The 19,793-nt window shown below is 31.8% G+C and overlaps 1 protein-coding gene across 1 annotated transcript in view; it reads left to right on the plus strand.

Moving 5' to 3' along the window:
• Positions 1–19,793, plus strand: part of LOC149898376 (facilitated trehalose transporter Tret1-like) — a 47,796-nt gene continuing 28,003 nt past the window's right edge. The window contains exons 1-2 of the mRNA XM_090115496.1: positions 1–87; positions 19,406–19,572. Of these exons, the coding sequence (XP_089971622.1) occupies positions 19,458–19,572 (115 nt within the window). The 5' untranslated portion in view covers positions 1–87; positions 19,406–19,457. The remainder of the gene's footprint in view (positions 88–19,405; positions 19,573–19,793) is intronic.

Below are 19,793 nucleotides of genomic sequence, written 5' to 3' on the forward strand. Positions count from 1 at the left end.
TTATTCACTTCTATATCTTATTATTTTTACATACTGAACTTTGGTTTAGTTCTTGCTGTGGCGTGGTACGTGCCGTGTTCCATTTAAGTAAGTTTGATTTTAATTTTAATACTAAAAATTAATAATAGAAAATATTGTTGAAATATACAAATAAAAAACATAGTGCACTCTCGTCTTTATATTTTAAATTCATATTGGACTGTCTAATAAAAAGCTCGTGCATCAAAATTAAAAAATTGAAACGTCGTTCGTTAGCTTTTTGATTTTGTAAATAAATTAAATTATTATTTAACAAATACTGTTTAGTGACAAAAATGTGTATTCATTTGAAAACAAAATAAGATATTATATATTTTTTATTGCACAAATTGATAAATTCTACTACGGTTTAGTTAAAGAATTCTCTTGGAACAGTATTTAGAATGTAACTTTTCCTAACGGTTAATAGTTCTTTACATAGTGTACGTCATTAAAAAACATAATCAGTACTTTATAATGAAATTATTTATCAGTTGACACATTGCAATGATATAGGCCGGCCTGTGAATCAATCGTACAGAGTATAAATTGTATCATATCGTACGGCCCGCCTCCGTCTGTCCTCGACCAAATTGTAAGTTTTTTCTAATTATTTTAAAAATAATATAGCACAGATTTAATTTTTGTGTTATCTGTATTTTTTCTGCAGATCTTATTTAATCTGTTTTTTTTTTATCTTCTGTAATGATATTAAAGTGAATGGGTTTTTTTTGGATCCAGCGAAAGATTTGAACTGAAAGATATTAATTATGTAGGTAGCAAATACTTATTTGTATTTGATATTTAAGAAATAATATACATATAGTAATCTGACTTACTATTAAATAAAAAATGTTTTCCAACATTTTAATCTGAATGTAGAGCAAACAACGAAACCTTTTAATCTAACTTGAAAATGCGGAAGTTAGTAGAGCTATTTTTTATCTATACTTAATTCACAAGTTTATTTTTCATATAAGTAATACATTGTACACGATTTATAATAACAATATTGAACATTACAATTTTAAACTTTATCCAGTCTGATGCGTAATTTTTTCGTGATTATCGCTACACACGAATAGTAATAATTGTTTATTACTAGAGCTTGATTTTGATGAATGCAAGTTTATAATTTTGTTAAGTACGTAATTAACAACTTTTTAAAATTACCTTATTTTCTTTATATATTGCAATAAACTGTTTATCGATTATTATAAACACATTATCGACTGGAGTATCATTCCTACCTTGTTTTGCAAACATTTTTTTATCACTAAACCAATATTTGAATGGACTATTTTGCTAAGTTCCGGCTATCGGCCTTTAAGTTATCAATATTATTTGCTATACTAGCTGCTCCCCGCGGTTTCACCCCTCTGGCTCCAAGCCTGTTGGTAGTAGCGTGATGATGATGAGTAGCCTGCATCGATATATGGGCTATCTAACACCGAAATAATTTTTCAAATCGGACCAGTAGTTCCTGATATTAGCGCGTTCAAACAAACAAACTCTTCAGCTTTATAATATTAGTATAGATATATAATTATAAGTATACATATACATAATATATTAGTATTAGTATAGATTAAATCTATCGACATAATATCGTCACCTATAAGTAGGTATTTAAGGATTAAAAACAAATCCCACATACGATATCATAAATTACAAAATCACTTCAATAGTTTTAATTTACTAACTAGGCGCTTAGTCGGGCTTCGTTTGTTATTATCTATTTCAATTATATCTATTATAATTTATAATTATTATCTATAAAAACATATTATTATAGATTAACTTAAGATATCTATACAGATATTTTAGCATTGTTTAAGATTAATATTGATTATTTTCAGCTAGGTACATAATATTATACCTATGTAATAAATATCTAATAATTTTGAGCATCTGTTATGAATAAAATAAAAATAAAATTCGTTGCATTTTCATAGAATAAAGAATCATACAAAAATCAATCATGATTAATGATTGAAATTATCGAGACTGCATTAAAGTATTAACACAGTATTAATTGGGATTCGAGTAATTCATTTTATACGCCAATTAATTTATTTTACACTTTAGTCACAGAAGAGGTACTTAATAGTAGCCAACAGTGTTGCCACCTTAGCCAACAGCGTCTAAAGTTGTTGTGTGCTGTTCAATAAATGCTTATTTTATTTTGCACCTAGCTCCTATACCTACTACATATTACGATTTCAGAGTTGCCCCCTTGATAACATTAAAATATTATACTCCAAGCCATATCGAAACACATTACATTCTGTCGATTCTGGGTTTTTGGTTCCTACATTTTTGGACATGTCCTTTTTGATAGGATAATAAATGCGAAATAGACACGTTCATCAAACTCTAAATTCTAAACACACATTAGGTATGCTATCTTTTGTAATTTTAATACTTTGCATACTGCTATGTTGTGGTCAGGTTTATAATATCATCTGCGATATAACTATTAAATCGGCTACTCACCTACCTGCTGCAGGGGCAATTTTGGAATTGCACCCTTAATTAATAATATTTCAGGACAATTTTCACACACGGTACAATCTGATCCCATACTAAGCTTTAGCTTGTGTTATGGAAACCAGATGGCTGATAATCGAGATCACTTCTAAACTATACTGTTTTTTGTTTTGTATACTTATATTAGTAATAAGTTTCCTATATATAGTTTTGTTGAAGAGTAAATAAATAATTCTTCTAATATTGGCCCTGCGACAGGTACGTGAGTAGCCGGCTTTAGCTGATTATGCCGTTTAGTACGTAGTTTTTAGTTATCAGATGTTTCCTATAATATTTCAAACACTTTATGTATTGAATTTATAAGTAGGCATTTCAATTACAATTAATGTCCCGGTAAGTCCATACAAATTGAGAATTAATTGATATTTACGTTATTGAGGAAGAAAATTGTGGAAACATTAATGGCTATGTATTAACCTAAGTTAGTACAAATAAGAAAATTGACTAAGTATATATTTGAATATGAAATATGTTGTGTCCATGTTGTGTCTATTATACACTAAAATAAATTGAAATGCCAAAATAAACAAGTAGGATAAAATAATTATAAAATACGACATTTAAAATTTTACAGTAGGTATTTAAAAGGTAATAATTAATTTAAAAAATTCAAATCCAATCCCGTTTTTGAAAAAATAAAACTCATTAAACATTTAAAATAAGAAAAAATGTAGAGTTTTTTCATAGTTCGTCTTTATAAAAAGTTAAATTCATTACTTTTAGTTTTATATAATTAAAAGACTTAAAATTAAGTATACGCATTATTTATCAAGTTATCTTATCAATAATAGCTTCCTAACAGCATAAAATTCTTTTTACAGCGGTCAGTGATTACTAAAATACTAGATAAGATTGTTTTAATTCACGCAAATCAGAAACTGATTTTTATTCTTTTTATATATATTTTGAAGGGCACATTATAATGTACATTAGAAAACACAAAAAATGCATCTGCGGATTATTTTAATACTTCTTATAATAGAGACAAATAAGCGTAAATTGGACAACAAAATTATATAAACTTAGAAATTACAGACATTTTAAAGTAATTTTAACGCGATATTTTCATTATACACTAGCGGTCCGCCCCGGCTTCGCCCGTGGTATATAATATTTACGTTTTCTCTACATAAGAACCATCCTCGTACTTCAAGGAATATAATAAAAAAAGAATTATCGAAATCTGTTCAGCCGTTCTCGAGTTATGCGCTTAAAATGTGTTGGACATTTTGCGATTCATTTTTATATATAAGATTAATTCTAATTTCATTGTATTAACATACTTTTCGATACTTACCTACCTGTTTATTATTCATCGTACTTAAAAAATAAATTAAAAAAAAGTCATCAGTCATTTTCTTTCAATCAGATGAAGTTACAGATAAATTTAGTTCCTTTTTCATGTAACGATTCTTAATTCTTAAAACATTCAACAATTATAAGAAAGAAAGAAAGAAAACATTTATTCCAACACACACAACACACATATAAAATAGCAATGTAAATTTTAAATAATATGTAATAGAAGACATAAATATATGTGTGGTTGCATACGCTAAAAAAGGAAGCCACTCAGGATACCTAAGGCATAATACCTCGGCACTGATTTTCAGTGACTAAATTAATTACTAATTATCTCGTTTATGTTATTACGGTATTACCATCATTATACAGGGTGGCCGGTCAATTGACGTCACAAAAAAAAATGTAGGTCCGGTATGTTGTGGAGTATCCGAATCACCCCCATGTATGTTCCGCGATTTTTTATAGTTTCGGAGTTATGATTTTTTTTCGATTTTTTGAGGAATTTCGACTTGATCATCTTAAAAAATTTCTAAAAAAAAAAGCATAGACTTTTTAGAGTTTATTTTTTTTGCAACTGAGTTCCTATGAGTTGCACTTTTATGCCTAAAATAATCAGCTTCGTAACTTTGATGAAAGTTATGAAAATGTTGGTCTAAAGTTAAAAATTTACGTTCCGTGAATTATGACTTAAATTTTCAACTTGAAATTAAAAATCTAAACAGGTGACCTTATGATTTCTTAGTTAGTCTTAAAACTGCGCCAGACTCTCAGCTTTCATAATAATAATAATAAAGTGGTACTTAATGGGGGGAATTTGGCTAAAATCGGTCTTCAAAGACAGCAAGGTGGAAAATTCTTAAAATTAGCCAACTGATTAAAAATAAATTTATCATTCCTACGGCTAATTTAATGATTAGAGAATGCTGAAAACCTATCGTGTTGGTTGGATAAGGAAAGTTTTAAGTAAGAAGTAGATCATAATGTAAAAATAATTTAATATTTTTTAAATTTACAATAAATTTTCAAAGTGGCCACCTCCAGCAGCAATACACATTCTACACCTTCGTAAGAAATTGTGTTTCAATCGTCTAAATGCTTCTCTGTTCTCCTTGACAACACGTTTGGCTTCTATAATCTTCTGCCTCAGCTCTTGTTCACTCGAACATTCTCGGGCGTATGCTATTTCCTTGTAATAGCCCCAAATGAAAAAATCGATGGGGTTGAGGTCAGGTGAGCGTGGAGGCCATCTAATTGGTCCACTGCGTCCTATCCATCTGTTGGGGTATGTTTCATTTAAATAATTTCGGACTTGTGTTGCGTAGTGACACGGTGCGCCGTCATTTTGAAACACCATAGTGCGTCTAAGTTCGAGATTAACTTCTTGCAGCAACAATGGAAGTTCATTTTCCAAGAAGTTTCTGTAGGTTGCTCCATCAAGTCTAGTCGGCAATTCAAACGGACCAATTAGTTCGCCATTGAGGACACCAGACCACAAGTTAATGCTAAAACGATGTTGAAAGGTTGAAGCTCTCACAGCGTGTGGATTTTCCATCGCCCACGTGTGGTAATTATGAATATTGAATATTCCAGATCGCTCAAATCTTGATTCATCTGACCATAAAACTTTATTAAAAAATCCAGGATCATCTTGCTCTTTTCTTAACATGGTTTGGCAAAAATCAATGCGCAATTGGTGGTCTGTCGGCTGTAAAGCTTGGACTCGTCGAAAGTGGAACGCGTGGTATCCTTCATCGTGTAGTATGGCTTGGATAGAAGTCCTTGGGATGTCTAAAGCACGAGCTATAGCTCTCGTACTCGTAGACGGATTTTGCTGAACTGCTTCCAGCACCACTTCTGTGCGATCCAGGTCTGCTCTAAAGATTCCTTCACGATTGCCGCGTTGGCCAGGAATGCGGCCTGCCATCAAGGTGTTGTGTGTGTTAATAAAAACACGATGGTCGGGATATCGCAGAGGTTGTGGTCCACCACGGCGTTGAAGTTGTTCGCGATACAGTTTCGCTGCTTCAACGCCGTTTCCTCGTGCAACTCCATAAAAATAATGCATTTCTGCATATTCACTTAACGTGTAACTCATCTCTTACACTTCCAAGTAAACAAAGTCCAAATCACAATGCAAAACACAGTCCAATAAACGAGCTAAGTAGTCAAACAAGTAAGCAGCGGCGGAGTCCGTGGGTAATAAAATGGCGACACGAGTAGCAATAAACACAATGTGAGCACAACTGAGGTCGGTAACTAACAAACTTGTTTTGCATTAGATTTGGTCGGTTGCGCTCGGCCCCTCACGCCACCGAGAGTGAGAGAGATAGCAATACGGTCTCTTATCCTTTCAGCCCATTGTTATTGCAGGTAAAAGTTGCCGTTTCTTACCAAGGTGTACAATGTGTAATACTGCTGGAGGTGGCCACTTTGAAAATCTATTGTAAATTTAAAAAATATTAAATTATTTTTACATTATGATCTACTTCTTACTTATAACTTTCCTTATCCAACCAACACGATAGGTTTTCAGCATTCTCTAATCATTAAATTAGCCGTAGGAATGATAAATTTATTTTTAATCAGTTGGCTAATTTTAAGAATTTTCCACCTTGCTGTCTTTGAAGACCAATTTTAGCCAAATTCCCCCCATTAAGTACCACTTTATTATTATTATTATGAAAGCTGAGAGTCTGGCGCAGTTTTAAGACTAACTAAGAAATCATAAGGTCACCTGTTTAGATTTTTAATTTCAAGTTGAAAATTTAAGTCATAATTCACGGAACGTAAATTTTTAACTTTAGACCAACATTTTCATAACTTTCATCAAAGTTACGAAGCTGATTATTTTAGGCATAAAAGTGCAACTCATAGGAACTCAGTTGCAAAAAAAATAAACTCTAAAAAGTCTATGCTTTTTTTTTTAGAAATTTTTTAAGATGATCAAGTCGAAATTCCTCAAAAAATCGAAAAAAAATCATAACTCCGAAACTATAAAAAATCGCGGAACATACATGGGGGTGATTCGGATACTCCACAACATACCGGACCTACATTTTTTTTTGTGACGTCAATTGACCGGCCACCCTGTATAATTATGAAAAACATTTTATTTCGAATACAGCACGTCAATTTAACAATACCTTCATTATTATATACCTACACTACGGAATAAATGAGAACTAAGCCTATAGTATCTTCAATATACTCTATGTCCGTAGATAATTAGTAAGAAATGCTATAGTTCCTCGTTCTAATGGAAATTTAAAGAAAACGACAATATATAGAAATAAATAATAAATAATAACAACATTCTTGCAATATTATCATATGAAAGGTATATGATGTGGATGGCCCTGGAGTAAATGTTATTTATTTAAAACTAGTTTTCCACCCGCAGCTTCGCCCGCGCAGTCAAAGAAAAACCCGCATAGTTCCCGTTCCCGTGGGATTTCCGGGATAAAACCTATCTTATTTCCCGGGGTAAAAAGTAGCCTATGTCCTTTCTCGAGTATCAAAATATCTCTATACCAAATTTCATGCAAATAGGTTCAGTAGTTAAGGCGTGATTGAGTAACAGACAGACAGACAGAGTTACTTTCGCATTTATAATATTAGTATGGATATGAGTTAGACTAGAAACTTCTTTTAATACAGGTATTTAATATTTATTAAGAAGATTCTAGTTTATATGTATAGAGAGGCCCGCAGCTTTATTTGAGCTTTTCATACAAAAGTAGCCTTTATGTTAATCCAGACTATATAATACTAGCTTTCCGCCCGCGGCTTCGCCCGCGTTTTAAAGAAAAACCCGTTCCCGTAGGATTTCCGGAATAAAACCTATCCTATGTCCTTTCTCGGGTATCAAAATATCTCTATACCAAATTTCATGCCAATTGGTTCAGTAGTTAAGGCGTGATTGAGTAACAGACAGACAGACAGAGTTACTTTCGCATTTATAATATTAGTATGGATATAGGATATGGCATTTATATTTCAAGCTTAAAATATATATAAAAAAAATCTAATATCCTCTAAATTCCTCCGAAACCGCTTGACCGATTCTCATGAGATTTTGTGTGCAGATCGGATAAGTCTGAAAATCGGACAACCATAGAGATCTCTGTGATCTGTGCGGACAACATATTATATTTTTCATACCCCTGTGATAAAGGTAGGTCAAAACAACGTTTACCGGGACAGCCTAGTAATGTACAAAAATTAAAGCCAATTTTTGACTTGCATCCTTTTAGTATAAATATTAAATTGCATTTCATACTAAAAATGACAGTTGCAGTTAATAATAAAACATAATAAATCAAACATATTATGCTAATTCAATTATTTTATCATCACACTCGCAGAAATCGATGTAAAGTGATGTCCTTACCGATAACTTGATGTGATAAACGTCAATGATTTGGCGGGAACTAGGCTAGATTTACAGATACTTAATTAATTGTCATAATGAGTTCGCTCGCGCGCGTCTTATAGCCCGGTTGTGATCTATGTCACTCCTATAAAATAATTGATTTACAGTTAAAAATAGTAGTTTACTGGTGTTGAATGTTCATTATAAGTTTTAATATGGACCACAAAGAATAAAACATTTAACTTTTTAACTCAATAGTGTATAATTATAAAATAAAAACATTTACTAAACTCAAAGTGGTGTTCGTGTGTTAATGCTCGATGTAGGTGATTTGAACATAAAAGTATTCACTGTACCGACAATCATCGCTTCGCAACTAATACTCTCCCATCTGTTCGTATAATTCACCTTTAAGCGTAGGCTCACAATTAGCGCTTACTGAGTAGTGCGGACTGCAAGTTCGGAGAACCCAAGTTCGATCCGCATCAAGCACAAATAATATATTTTTATTTTTTCTTTTGTTTTATTTTGCCAATCATGATGCAATGTGGTGCATGTCTGCAAAGTATGAGAGAGAGTAAAAATAAAATTTTAAGTTGCTCCAAATGTCTTGAAACTTTCCACGCTCTTTGTGTATTTCAAAAAATGGAAGAATTTAACAAATTATCTGCTGAATTTAAATCAAATTGGATATGTACGGGGTGCAACGTCAAGCAAAAGAGGAGTGGGAATAATTCTGAAACTCCTATCCGATCGCCGCTTTCTACACCTACTACAAGCTACGTTACTCAGCGCGCGAAGCCTAGCTCCAACGCGAACCTTTTAGCATCTGCCTCATCGCCAGAATCCGCGAATATATCAACCGATGCTCTCAGGATTCTAATTCGTGAAGAGCTTAAGTATGTTCTGCATAATTATATAGAAGAAAAATTAGGTAACCAATTAAGTGAAATCAGAAAGGATATAGAGGAGTTTAGAACCTCACTTTCATTCATAAATCAGCAGTATGAAGATATAAAGACGGAATATCAGACAAAATTTAACACATTAGAAAGTTTGGTTGCAGCTAACACTTCACTTCGCTCCTCTATCCAAGATATGAGTTCCCGTCTAAACCAATTTGACCAGCTTAGTCGGGCCAGCAATCTAGAAATTCAATGTGTTCCTGAATTTAAAAATGAAAATATTCCAAACATGATTTCGCAACTTGCTCGTACAGTCCAATATTCGTTAGATGATAATGATATCCATTACTGTGCCCGTATTGCTAAGATGCATAAGGAAAGCCAACGTCCTCGATCCATACTTGTTAAACTAAACAGTCCTCGTACGCGCGACAACTTTCTCCGCTCAATCTTCAAATACAACAGGGAATCGAAAATAAAACTACAAAGCAGGGACCTTGGCATCGGCAGCGACCAATCCTCACCGATATATGTAACGGAGCACCTTTCTCATGAAAATAAACTTCTTCATGCCGAAGCAAGAAAGAAGGCTAAGCAACTAGACTATAAGTACGTTTGGATTAGAGGTGGTAAGATTTTCATGAGAAAGGCTCCTAATTCAAACGCCATATTAGTTAAGGATATTCACGTTCTTAAAAATCTTAACGAATAATTAATGTTTCATAAAAAAGTTCATATTAACTTGGCGTGTTGTACAACCCAACCACTTTTAGTTATAACTCTTATTTCTTTTTTTATCTTTACCAATTTTACCAATTGATTCTAGTAATCTTGACAAATTGTTACAAGATCTTACTTTTATTATTATGTAAAACTTCCATATTTATTTGTTATTGTTTATCCATAATAATCACATTCATCTGGTCTGCGTTTTCGTTAATTGTCTGTGAATCAATTATTTTTAGTGATAGAATTACCTGTGCTTGTGATGTAAATGAAATTGTCAGTCTTCTTACACATTTTACTGTTGAATATATATCTGTATTGATGGCGTTGATTTTGAATTTAATTATTTATTATCTTCAATCGATTACCCTACACACTACACAACTTATACAAAAAACTTTATCATGATTGACATGTCTCTGATTCGTGATATAGATGGTCCAGATTTATCAAGTTGCTACTATACTGACACACCCGAGGAATGCCAAAAACATATCACTAAAGCACACAATATTAAAATCGTTACTTTTAATATTCGCAGTTTACAACGTAATTTTAACAGCTTTTTAATAACTTTATCTCGTTTTAACATAGAATTTGATGTCATTATCCTTACGGAATGTTGGTTGAACGAAAATTCTGTTATTTATCCAATCGATGGGTACATCTCGTATAAGACAACAAAATATATTAACCAATCGTGTGGTGTAGTCCTATATATAAAAAGAACCCTGAATCACGAAGTTTCGGAACCAACACTACACGACGCGAATTGCCTTTTGGCCAAAGTGGACAACTTATTTAATCTCATCGGAATATACCGTTCACCTTCATTTAGAAACTGCACAAATTTTTTACAATCCTTAGAAAGTCTTCTACAAAATATTAACTTGATTTCTTCTTGTACAATTCTGGCGGGTGATATAAATATTAATACGTTGATGTCTAATATAAACAACGACTGTAACGAATACCTTTGCTTAATCGCAGAGCAAGGACTAAGTCCAACAATTAATATTCCCACCCGAGAAACAGCGTGTTTAGATCATATTATGGTGTCCGCCAATACTCGCGTGAACACTGTGGTTTGTAGGACTACTATAACAGATCATTACATCGTTATGGCTGGTATAAACACAACAAATAAACCCAATCGCTTAAGGGTTGACAAGTTTATGACCAAGTTGGATTTCCCTGCCATTGTTGAGGAAGTTAAAAACACTGATTGGACTAACTTGCTAATGAATATAGACGTAAATGCAGCAGTTGATGATTTTTCCAATATGCTGTCTAATATTATCACAAGCAATTCACAACGCTTAAGAATAAATCGCTCTAAAACCATTCTGAAACCTTGGATCCCCCGGTCTCGTTAGATGTTCAATGGTAAGAGATATGCTACATCTAGAAGCTAAACGTAACCCTAATAGCGAAATAGCTCAATTTACATTTAAACGCTATAGGAATTTTTATCATAATTTAATTAAGAGATTGCGAGATAGTTACAATGAGAAAATGCTCACAGAAAATCAAAATAACCCAAGTAAGCTTTGGAATACTATAAAAGATATCGCATACTTACAGTCCCCTAAAGAGAACCCATCCATATCTGCTATTAAAGGTAATATCCAGGATTCTTTGAATTACTTCAATAATCACTTTTGCGCAATAGGTCAAAACTTGGCTAATGATATTCTAACCGGTATTGGAGAAACTCAAGAATCTCTGGCTTCCAACGTTTCCATTGAGAACTTTCCAGACTCATTCTTCATAGTACCTACGGACAAAACTGAAATCGAGAAAATAATTACTGATCTCAAAACAAATAGTGCAACGGGTATAGATGGTATTTCCAACCGCCTATTAAAATACATTAAACCGTACATCTCAGCTCCTCTTGCTTATATTTGTAATTTAAGTATATCACATGGTGTATTTCCGGATAGGTGGAAGGTAGCTGCCGTATCTCCTATACATAAAAGCGGTGATAAAAAAGTTTTAAATAATTATAGACCTATCTCTCTTCTCAGTGCAATCTCGAAAGTCTTAGAAAAAATTATGAATAGCAGAATGGTTGATTTCCTGGAAAAAAACAATATCTTAACAAATCGTCAATATGGATTTCGTGCAGGTAGATCTACCGTTGATGCCGTATCTGAACTTATTCATATTGTGTCCTCTTCTCTAGATAAGGGCTTGGCCTGTGTCGGAGTATTTTTGGATTTAGCCAAGGCCTTTGACACAGTGTCAATACCAATTCTTTTGAAGAAACTGGAGAGGTATGGCATCAGAGGTATAGCTTTGGAGTGGTTCAGAAGTTATCTTTCGAACAGAAAGCAATGTACCAAATATCGCGATACTTTTAGCTCTCTTTCACCAGTAATTTTCGGCGTGCCACAGGGGAGTATTTTAGGTCCTACCCTCTTCTTAGTATATCTTAATAATATCGCTAACGTTGGGTTGAGAAATGCTGATATTATCTGCTACGCGGATGACACAGCTATTATTTTTCAAGATACTTCTTGGGACAAAGTCTTTGACGTAACAAAAGAAGGAATGTCAAAGATTGCTTACTGGTTAAACAACAATTTACTTACTCTCAATGCCGCTAAAACAAAATATCTATGTTTTCACAAAACTGCAGCCTCACAACCTTCATCACTTCCGGATCTGTCTTTTCATTCGTGCAATATTTCCTCCTTGTCTCATCCAGTTCCTCCATGCCATTGTAATAACACAATCAGTAACGCGCATTCCATTAAATATCTGGGCGTAATATTGAATGATAAGTTAAACTTTGAAGGCCACATACATGCAACAACTGCAAGAGTTCGTAAACTAATATACCCCATGAAACACCTACGCTCTGTCGCTAAGTACGAGTTACTCAGGAGAATATATATAGCTTTATGTGAACCTATAATTAGTTATTGTATCTGTATTTGGGGTGGTTGTGGATCCTCCAAATTATTGGTTCTGGAAAGAGCACAAAGAGCCGTGTTAAAGGTTATGCTGCATCTCCCTATCCGCTACCCAACTGACTTGCTTTATAAGGAGATTGGATTGTTGACATTACTAACCCATAAAAATATTCTCTCTTCAAGTGATCACGCTAACTTACTCAACAATAGAATATATAAAATTCCTTTACCTCAGGTTAATACCTCCTTTGCCAAACGATTTAGTCAATTCCTACACCCGCTTATATATAACCGCGTCAACCAGGCATTGCATTCTATTAGGCAGAGTGGTGTCGCAAAGGCCAAGAAAATTATTAAAAAATGGTTACTCTCTTTGTCTTTTCAACAAACGGAAAATTTGATTAGGTCTTTAATCTAACGCTCTTACTCACAAGTTTTACCCCATGCATCTCTTATTCAGCACACACACATATAAAAAGTATCTATTTATTTATATTTTATTTTGATATTTATTTATTATTTTTTGTTCATTTAAGTTTTATCTAATGAAATAAGGCATAAGGAATAAAATATGAATTGCAATTTATTCTTAAAACATTAATAAATCGACATTTCATTTACATCCTTGTCTAGTTTTGTTTGTTTCTTTATATTTTGTACTGATGCCCACAATACAGGCCACGAGTCTAGTGTGGGCATCTTGGTTCAAATGATGTATAGAGTAGGTATACTACATATTTACTGTGTTAACAGCCTTATTGTAATAAGTTCAACGAGATTGTATGCTTGATTTTTTGAATAAATATTTTTTACTTTTACTTTACTTTACTTTAATTATAGTGTGACAAAAACATTGATACAGATAATATATGAAAAATAATGACAAGGTGTACTGTTATTTACGTACTATGGCTGCTCCGCGCGGTTTCACCCCCGTGGCTCCACTCCTGTTGGTCGTAGCGTGATGATATATAGCCTATAACTTTCCTCGATAAATGGGCTATCTAACACCGAAAGAATTTTTCAAATCGGACCAGTAGTTCCCGATATTAGCGCGTTCAAACAAACAAACTCTTCAGCTTTATAATATTAAGTAAATAATTTCAATAATTAAAATGATGCTCAAACTTGGAGAGCATTTAAATTTATTGTAGAGCACGAAGAATTTTACATCTGAAATAAAATTGTTTGTAGGTTGGTGAATTAATAAAATAAAATTAATCTAAAATATCAATATTAGTTGATCTGATTATTTTTGTGCATAGAACTGAAGAATATGAATATAAAAATTTGATACAATTGTATATTTTTATTCATTAGAATGGCATCACGATATTTGCAGTCACTATTATAATCTCTAGGTACGATACTAAGTATAATACCTATAGAATTATATTATTATCCGTGCTCTAAGCTACAGAAAACTTAATACAAATCTAATGAGGCTTTTCCTGCATTCACGTATTAACGAACCTTTTCAAATTATAGGTAATATTATATACATTTTATCATTTTCCATATCATGTAAAACATAATTTATAGCGTAAAACACTTGTATCAAACCTTGATTTGTGCTTAGCTCTTCATAATTAGCGTATCTAGAGTATCTATTTCCTATCTCCCACTTTATATTATCTGTAGTTATATGTTCATGATTGCAATAAAATCCACATTAATTGCATAAGTGCATCATAAAATACTGATTTAATTTTTTTAATTATAATTTTTTTTTTATTTCATTTTAAATTTGTATAAAGATGTTCCCATAATAAGGAACTTTTCGATTGATATTTTGATACTAGCTGAAATCATTAACAAATCTTGTATATTTGATATAAAATAAATCACTTAGCAACACAATTCATTAAAAAATCATTCTTACATTTGTACATTCTTATATATAGTACCTAATTTGAAAATAAAAAATGGAACGAGTATAAATTAAAACTAGATACGCAGAGGTTGTTATTTAGTTTATTCAGAAAAACGTCAACCACTTCCAAGCTTTTTCTTTTTAAGGATAAAAACACTACAACTAAAATAAGGTCTACCGCGAAACTAATAGGTTTTACACACAGGTTTTACACTTTCTTATATGATCGCTATACATACCTAATAATTAATGGATCCCTACATAATTAAATATTCAAATCGAATTTCTACTACATGAGCCATAGCAAATATGAAATATAATGAATTTTGCTAATCGTTGGATGTTCAAGCAGTAATTAGTAACGCCTACACATTTTCTCTTATAAATATTCCCTTATGTACGTAAAGAAAATTCTGCTCACATAATTATACAGGCCTATTTAATTTCATGAGCCACGCATTGATTCAACTTATTTCTATCTTATCATTATTTATCATACGTATTTTATATTTATGACATAGCAGAAAACTGTATTTTATTATATTTTTGTCATTACAAACTTAGAAATGCATTGCTTCCGTACAATGCACTTTCAAGGAAAAATATATGTATACCAATTTTTATTCCGTTGCGTACCGGAACAGGATATAGGAAATCTTTATTGATTCAATGAACTGTCTCGAGATGATTTCCTCAACATGCATTTGTCCTGTTTGAACCGTATTCAATGAAAATGACTCACTACATATTGTCTAAAATCAAAATATTGGCAAACCACAGTCAAACTACCTAATTCATTGTGTGAATAATATTATAATAACAACTTATTATTTGAGAAAATGCTCAAATGTTTTTGATAACAATACAAAATTTGCTTACTTGATACAATATGAGGTCGTTTATAATTTTAGTTTAATTTATTTTGATTTTGAGTTGTTTTAAAATTGTCGTAACTATAGGTACCTATGTATATTTTATTTATAATTGTTGTAACGATATGAATGAAGATCAGTTAGTAATGAAATGGCATCATCTATGAGTTTTCCTTAATCTTCATTAAGTAGTAATATGTTAACGTGGTGTAGGTACATAATAATTTCCTATAGGCTTTATCCTCTCAAATAAGTCCATAGGTATATATGAATTTGATAAAATTTAAAAATACGGTGGATTTTTATAGAAGAAACACTCTTGTTCTGAAATAGTTTTAGATGCTATATTAGTCATATTTTCTACAAAGTATTGTAGTTTAGCAATTTAAACAAGTAAAAATAGAAATGAAGGTTATTAATAGAAATATAAACATGTTAAAATATCAAGCTATTTAATGAAACGTCTGGTTAATAGTAAAATACATAGTTTGTCAAACTGAAATGAGACACAGTCTAAAATAACATGTCGTGTGGTACACATGAATATACAGGATGTCCCACTATTGGTATACTAAGCGCGAAGGAACTTGTAGTCCTGCATACAATGATCACGTAAAAAATACTTGAACAACAAAATTACGTCAAAAAATTTTTTGCTAATTTTTTCCTTAAATTTCATGTTTTCTTCTCTAGCTTCGCGCAGCCGGCATATAACGCTTCGCTAATGTGAGCATTTTGTCTATGAAAACATAATTTTAAACGATAGATCACGTGCGGGTGCCAAATTTGGTTACAGAAAGAGTTTTAAGAATTCATCTATTTGAAAAAGAAAAATGCATTTGGAATTTTTTAAGTATTTTTCACGTACTCAGCGTATGCAAAACTATAATCTCCGCTCCATTGAGCTTAGAATACCGACGGTGGGACACCTGTATACAGTGATGGTATACGATGGTTTAAAATAGACAGTGTTGGAAATAGAGTTAATTTTGTTTTTGTTTTGAATAGCTGTGCTGTTAAAACAACTTTGTTGTGTTAGTTATGTAACCCTAATCTAGGTCAATATTATAAATAGGATAGGTGAACAGTAGGTTTGTTTTTAATCTTATCACTTATCATAATGTCAAAAATTATTTGTAAATTGTTCGTTTGCAAAGAATCATTGTAATTTATACCAAAATGTTTATTACATATATCGTTCAATAATAAAAAAGGCTATCACAAAAACCATAATAATATAGACTACGACAAATTATAAAAAAATATTACTTTTGATAAAGGCCTGTAAAAAACAGAAGCCATAACCTCGAAACTGAAACTTATGGCTATTTTAATTGTGATGTAATAATATTGTTTGGACTTATCTCGTATTTATGTTTAAATATGGGGTCATGGATGTGACTTTTAACAAGTATTTATATTATTTTATTCATTGACGTCATTTTATATTGAACAATATGAAAGTATTATGAATGTATTCGTAAGCTATTTTATACATGGACTTATTACTGAGTTAATAATTTGACTAACAAAATTTCCATTTTTTTATTTCTCCTTATAGAGCCATAGATCTTATAAGCTCTATAGAGTGATTGGTTTTTTCAGGCCATAATCTAAATATTTATTTGACCAACTGAATTGTGTCTGATTTCTGTGAAAAAAATAATCCTTATTTTAAAAAAATTCATATTCGGATTGGTCCATTTTTTACAATTCGCGTAATCATATTGACGCGTCTATTACAACAATTCAATTCCTTTGATAATGTTACTATTTTATTCAATTGTAGTAATTTATTTTATTCTCATAGTTTTTAAAAATTACGCGAAAAACTACTACGCGAGTACATACATAGACAACAAATACAACATAGACAACATATTTTATATCTTTCTTATGTAAATACACGCGGAAAAACGGTTTTTCTTATTCCGATCTATCACAGATTATAATTTGCAATAAAATCATTGTATTCTCGTAATTTTTGAGCAGCAGGAAGGATAAAACCGTTTTATCTTATTTTTTACATGCTACAAGCATACACACACTTTTATGCAAATATATTCTATTGATATATTATTAGTATAAACTATAAGCACAGGTAATGAATAAGAAGTTTCCTCTGTTGATATGATATCGTACAGAAAAGAAAATGCTGTGCTTTGACGTTAGGTTCTACGCTTTTTCTTTAGAATAATGCCACTTCTTGAGTGCACTCTGTAGCATATTTTAGTTTAGTACGCAGGGCAACTAGAGCTTCAGATTTTAAACATTTTCATTGTGTGGAAATAATAACATGAATGAAAATTCAGAGCTAAACATAATTACTGGATTATCTTTCCTTACGAAATGTTCATACAATTGAATCAAACGTTTCATCATTGACAGGACAATGGATATATTTAGCAATTTAAATAGTAATTACAATGAAGATTTAATATCACAGCAAGTAAGGAGATCATTAACTCAAGCCATAAACAAATGAAAAGTATGAGATTTTTCAAATCTATGTTATATGTAGTTATGGTCGTATGGATATGGGGTTAAACTTATATGAATGTGTTTTAGTTTGGAAGGATTAACTAGGTATACTGATTATTATGCCATCCAATCAATACAATTGTGTAAACTGTAAATAATGTAAAATGAACAATAGATACCTAACTTAACTTCTTTTGTAGTAGCCTTTATTCATGGGTTTTCTAACCATTTCTACAGAATATGCATCGAGCTGGATGTATTGAAATGATTCTTTCTTTTTCAATTAATAAATTAATCACATCCATTCTAGATGCATAGATTTAAGTATTAAACAAGATAATGTAGGCAATTTTTTCCTAATTTGTTCCTAGATAGCGTTAATGCTTATACCTAAAGCTTTATTATTTATTATTATTAAAAAAAATATATCCGATGTAGTAAATAAGATTATTGGAATACATAGAATATCAAGTTTATTCAACACATAGTGCATTCTTGAATTTATTTCTATTTTCCTACATTATTGTATAATTCTATAATATTATATTGAATTTATCCGTTTTTATATTGCGTTCAATAGAGATAAGATACCTACATATATTAAGTGTAATAATGGAAAATCCTAAGTTTATAATTTATATCATCTACATGGCTCTACTTTAATATTGAAAGTAATAAAAAAGGTATATTAGATTTTTCTTCGTTAGATTATGCGAAATTACACACGAAATTATGAACTCAAAAATTTTCTTGTAGTCTTTCATCTGTAGAAAGCTATGGCTGAAAGTGGTAAATATAAAAAAATAAGTAGGTAATCAAATCAAAGCGACAAAGAAATAACGAAAGTTATTATCAGAGTTTTAATAGCCAAATATCAATTCATCCCTTTACTATGAGCTTTTTTTAAATGAGGTTTCACAATCCTTATAAAAGACGAATAGATCAGTGATAATAATATGTGAAATACATCTGCCCTATACCCCATACAGGGACATGGACCCCTTTTTTACAAATATAAGAAAATACTTTGTTCTCTATGAGTCATTATTATACTATTTATTATGAAGTTAATCGTCTATTTATCACACAATCAACACATTTTTACGTTAATCAAAGCAATTCGTTATAGTTAATAGTTTTGCAATTATATTAACGTAATCTGTTAATTGCTCTAATTAACTTTATTATCTACCAATCAAAATTGTTAAATCTTAACTCTATGGAAACAATTTTGACCAGTCTATGTCAAGCTTTATTTAGGGACCCCAAAATGTTAAAAGTTAAAGATAAAATGAGCTCTATCATACAGTCATAGAGTAGATTTTCCGCAAACTCTTGCTAGTGTCATCTTCAGGAAAAATCATACCGGAACAATGTTACAGATTTGGAACAGGCGTGCGTGCCAATAAACTACGTAGCATCAAGTGACGTCAGATGGCTGATAGGAGCTACGCTTACGACCCCGTCGGCACCGGACCGCCAGTCAACCAGCAATCGTACAGGATGGAGGCAGGCCAACTCTGGCGGCAATATGTCATCGCCGGCGTCGGTATGTCTCTGTGATTGTGTATTATCTGTGATTCGATTTTTTTTTTAATCGTCTGTGGTTTAAAGAATGTGGATGTGCTTCGTGCGTTTTGAAAATGGATGAGCAGTCGTGAGTTCTGAAAAGTTTTAAACTTTGAACGCGTGTCGATACTCGAAAAACATACCTATTCTTGATTTGATATAAAATGTGGTAATTTTAGGACATCTTTTACTTGTAGTATT

Source organism: Colias eurytheme, chromosome 23 (assembly GCF_061535395.1).
Source record: "Colias eurytheme isolate Ceu_HAF_F1 chromosome 23, ilColEury1 Martin Lab GWU primary, whole genome shotgun sequence".
Taxonomy (NCBI): Eukaryota; Metazoa; Arthropoda; class Insecta; order Lepidoptera; family Pieridae; genus Colias; species Colias eurytheme.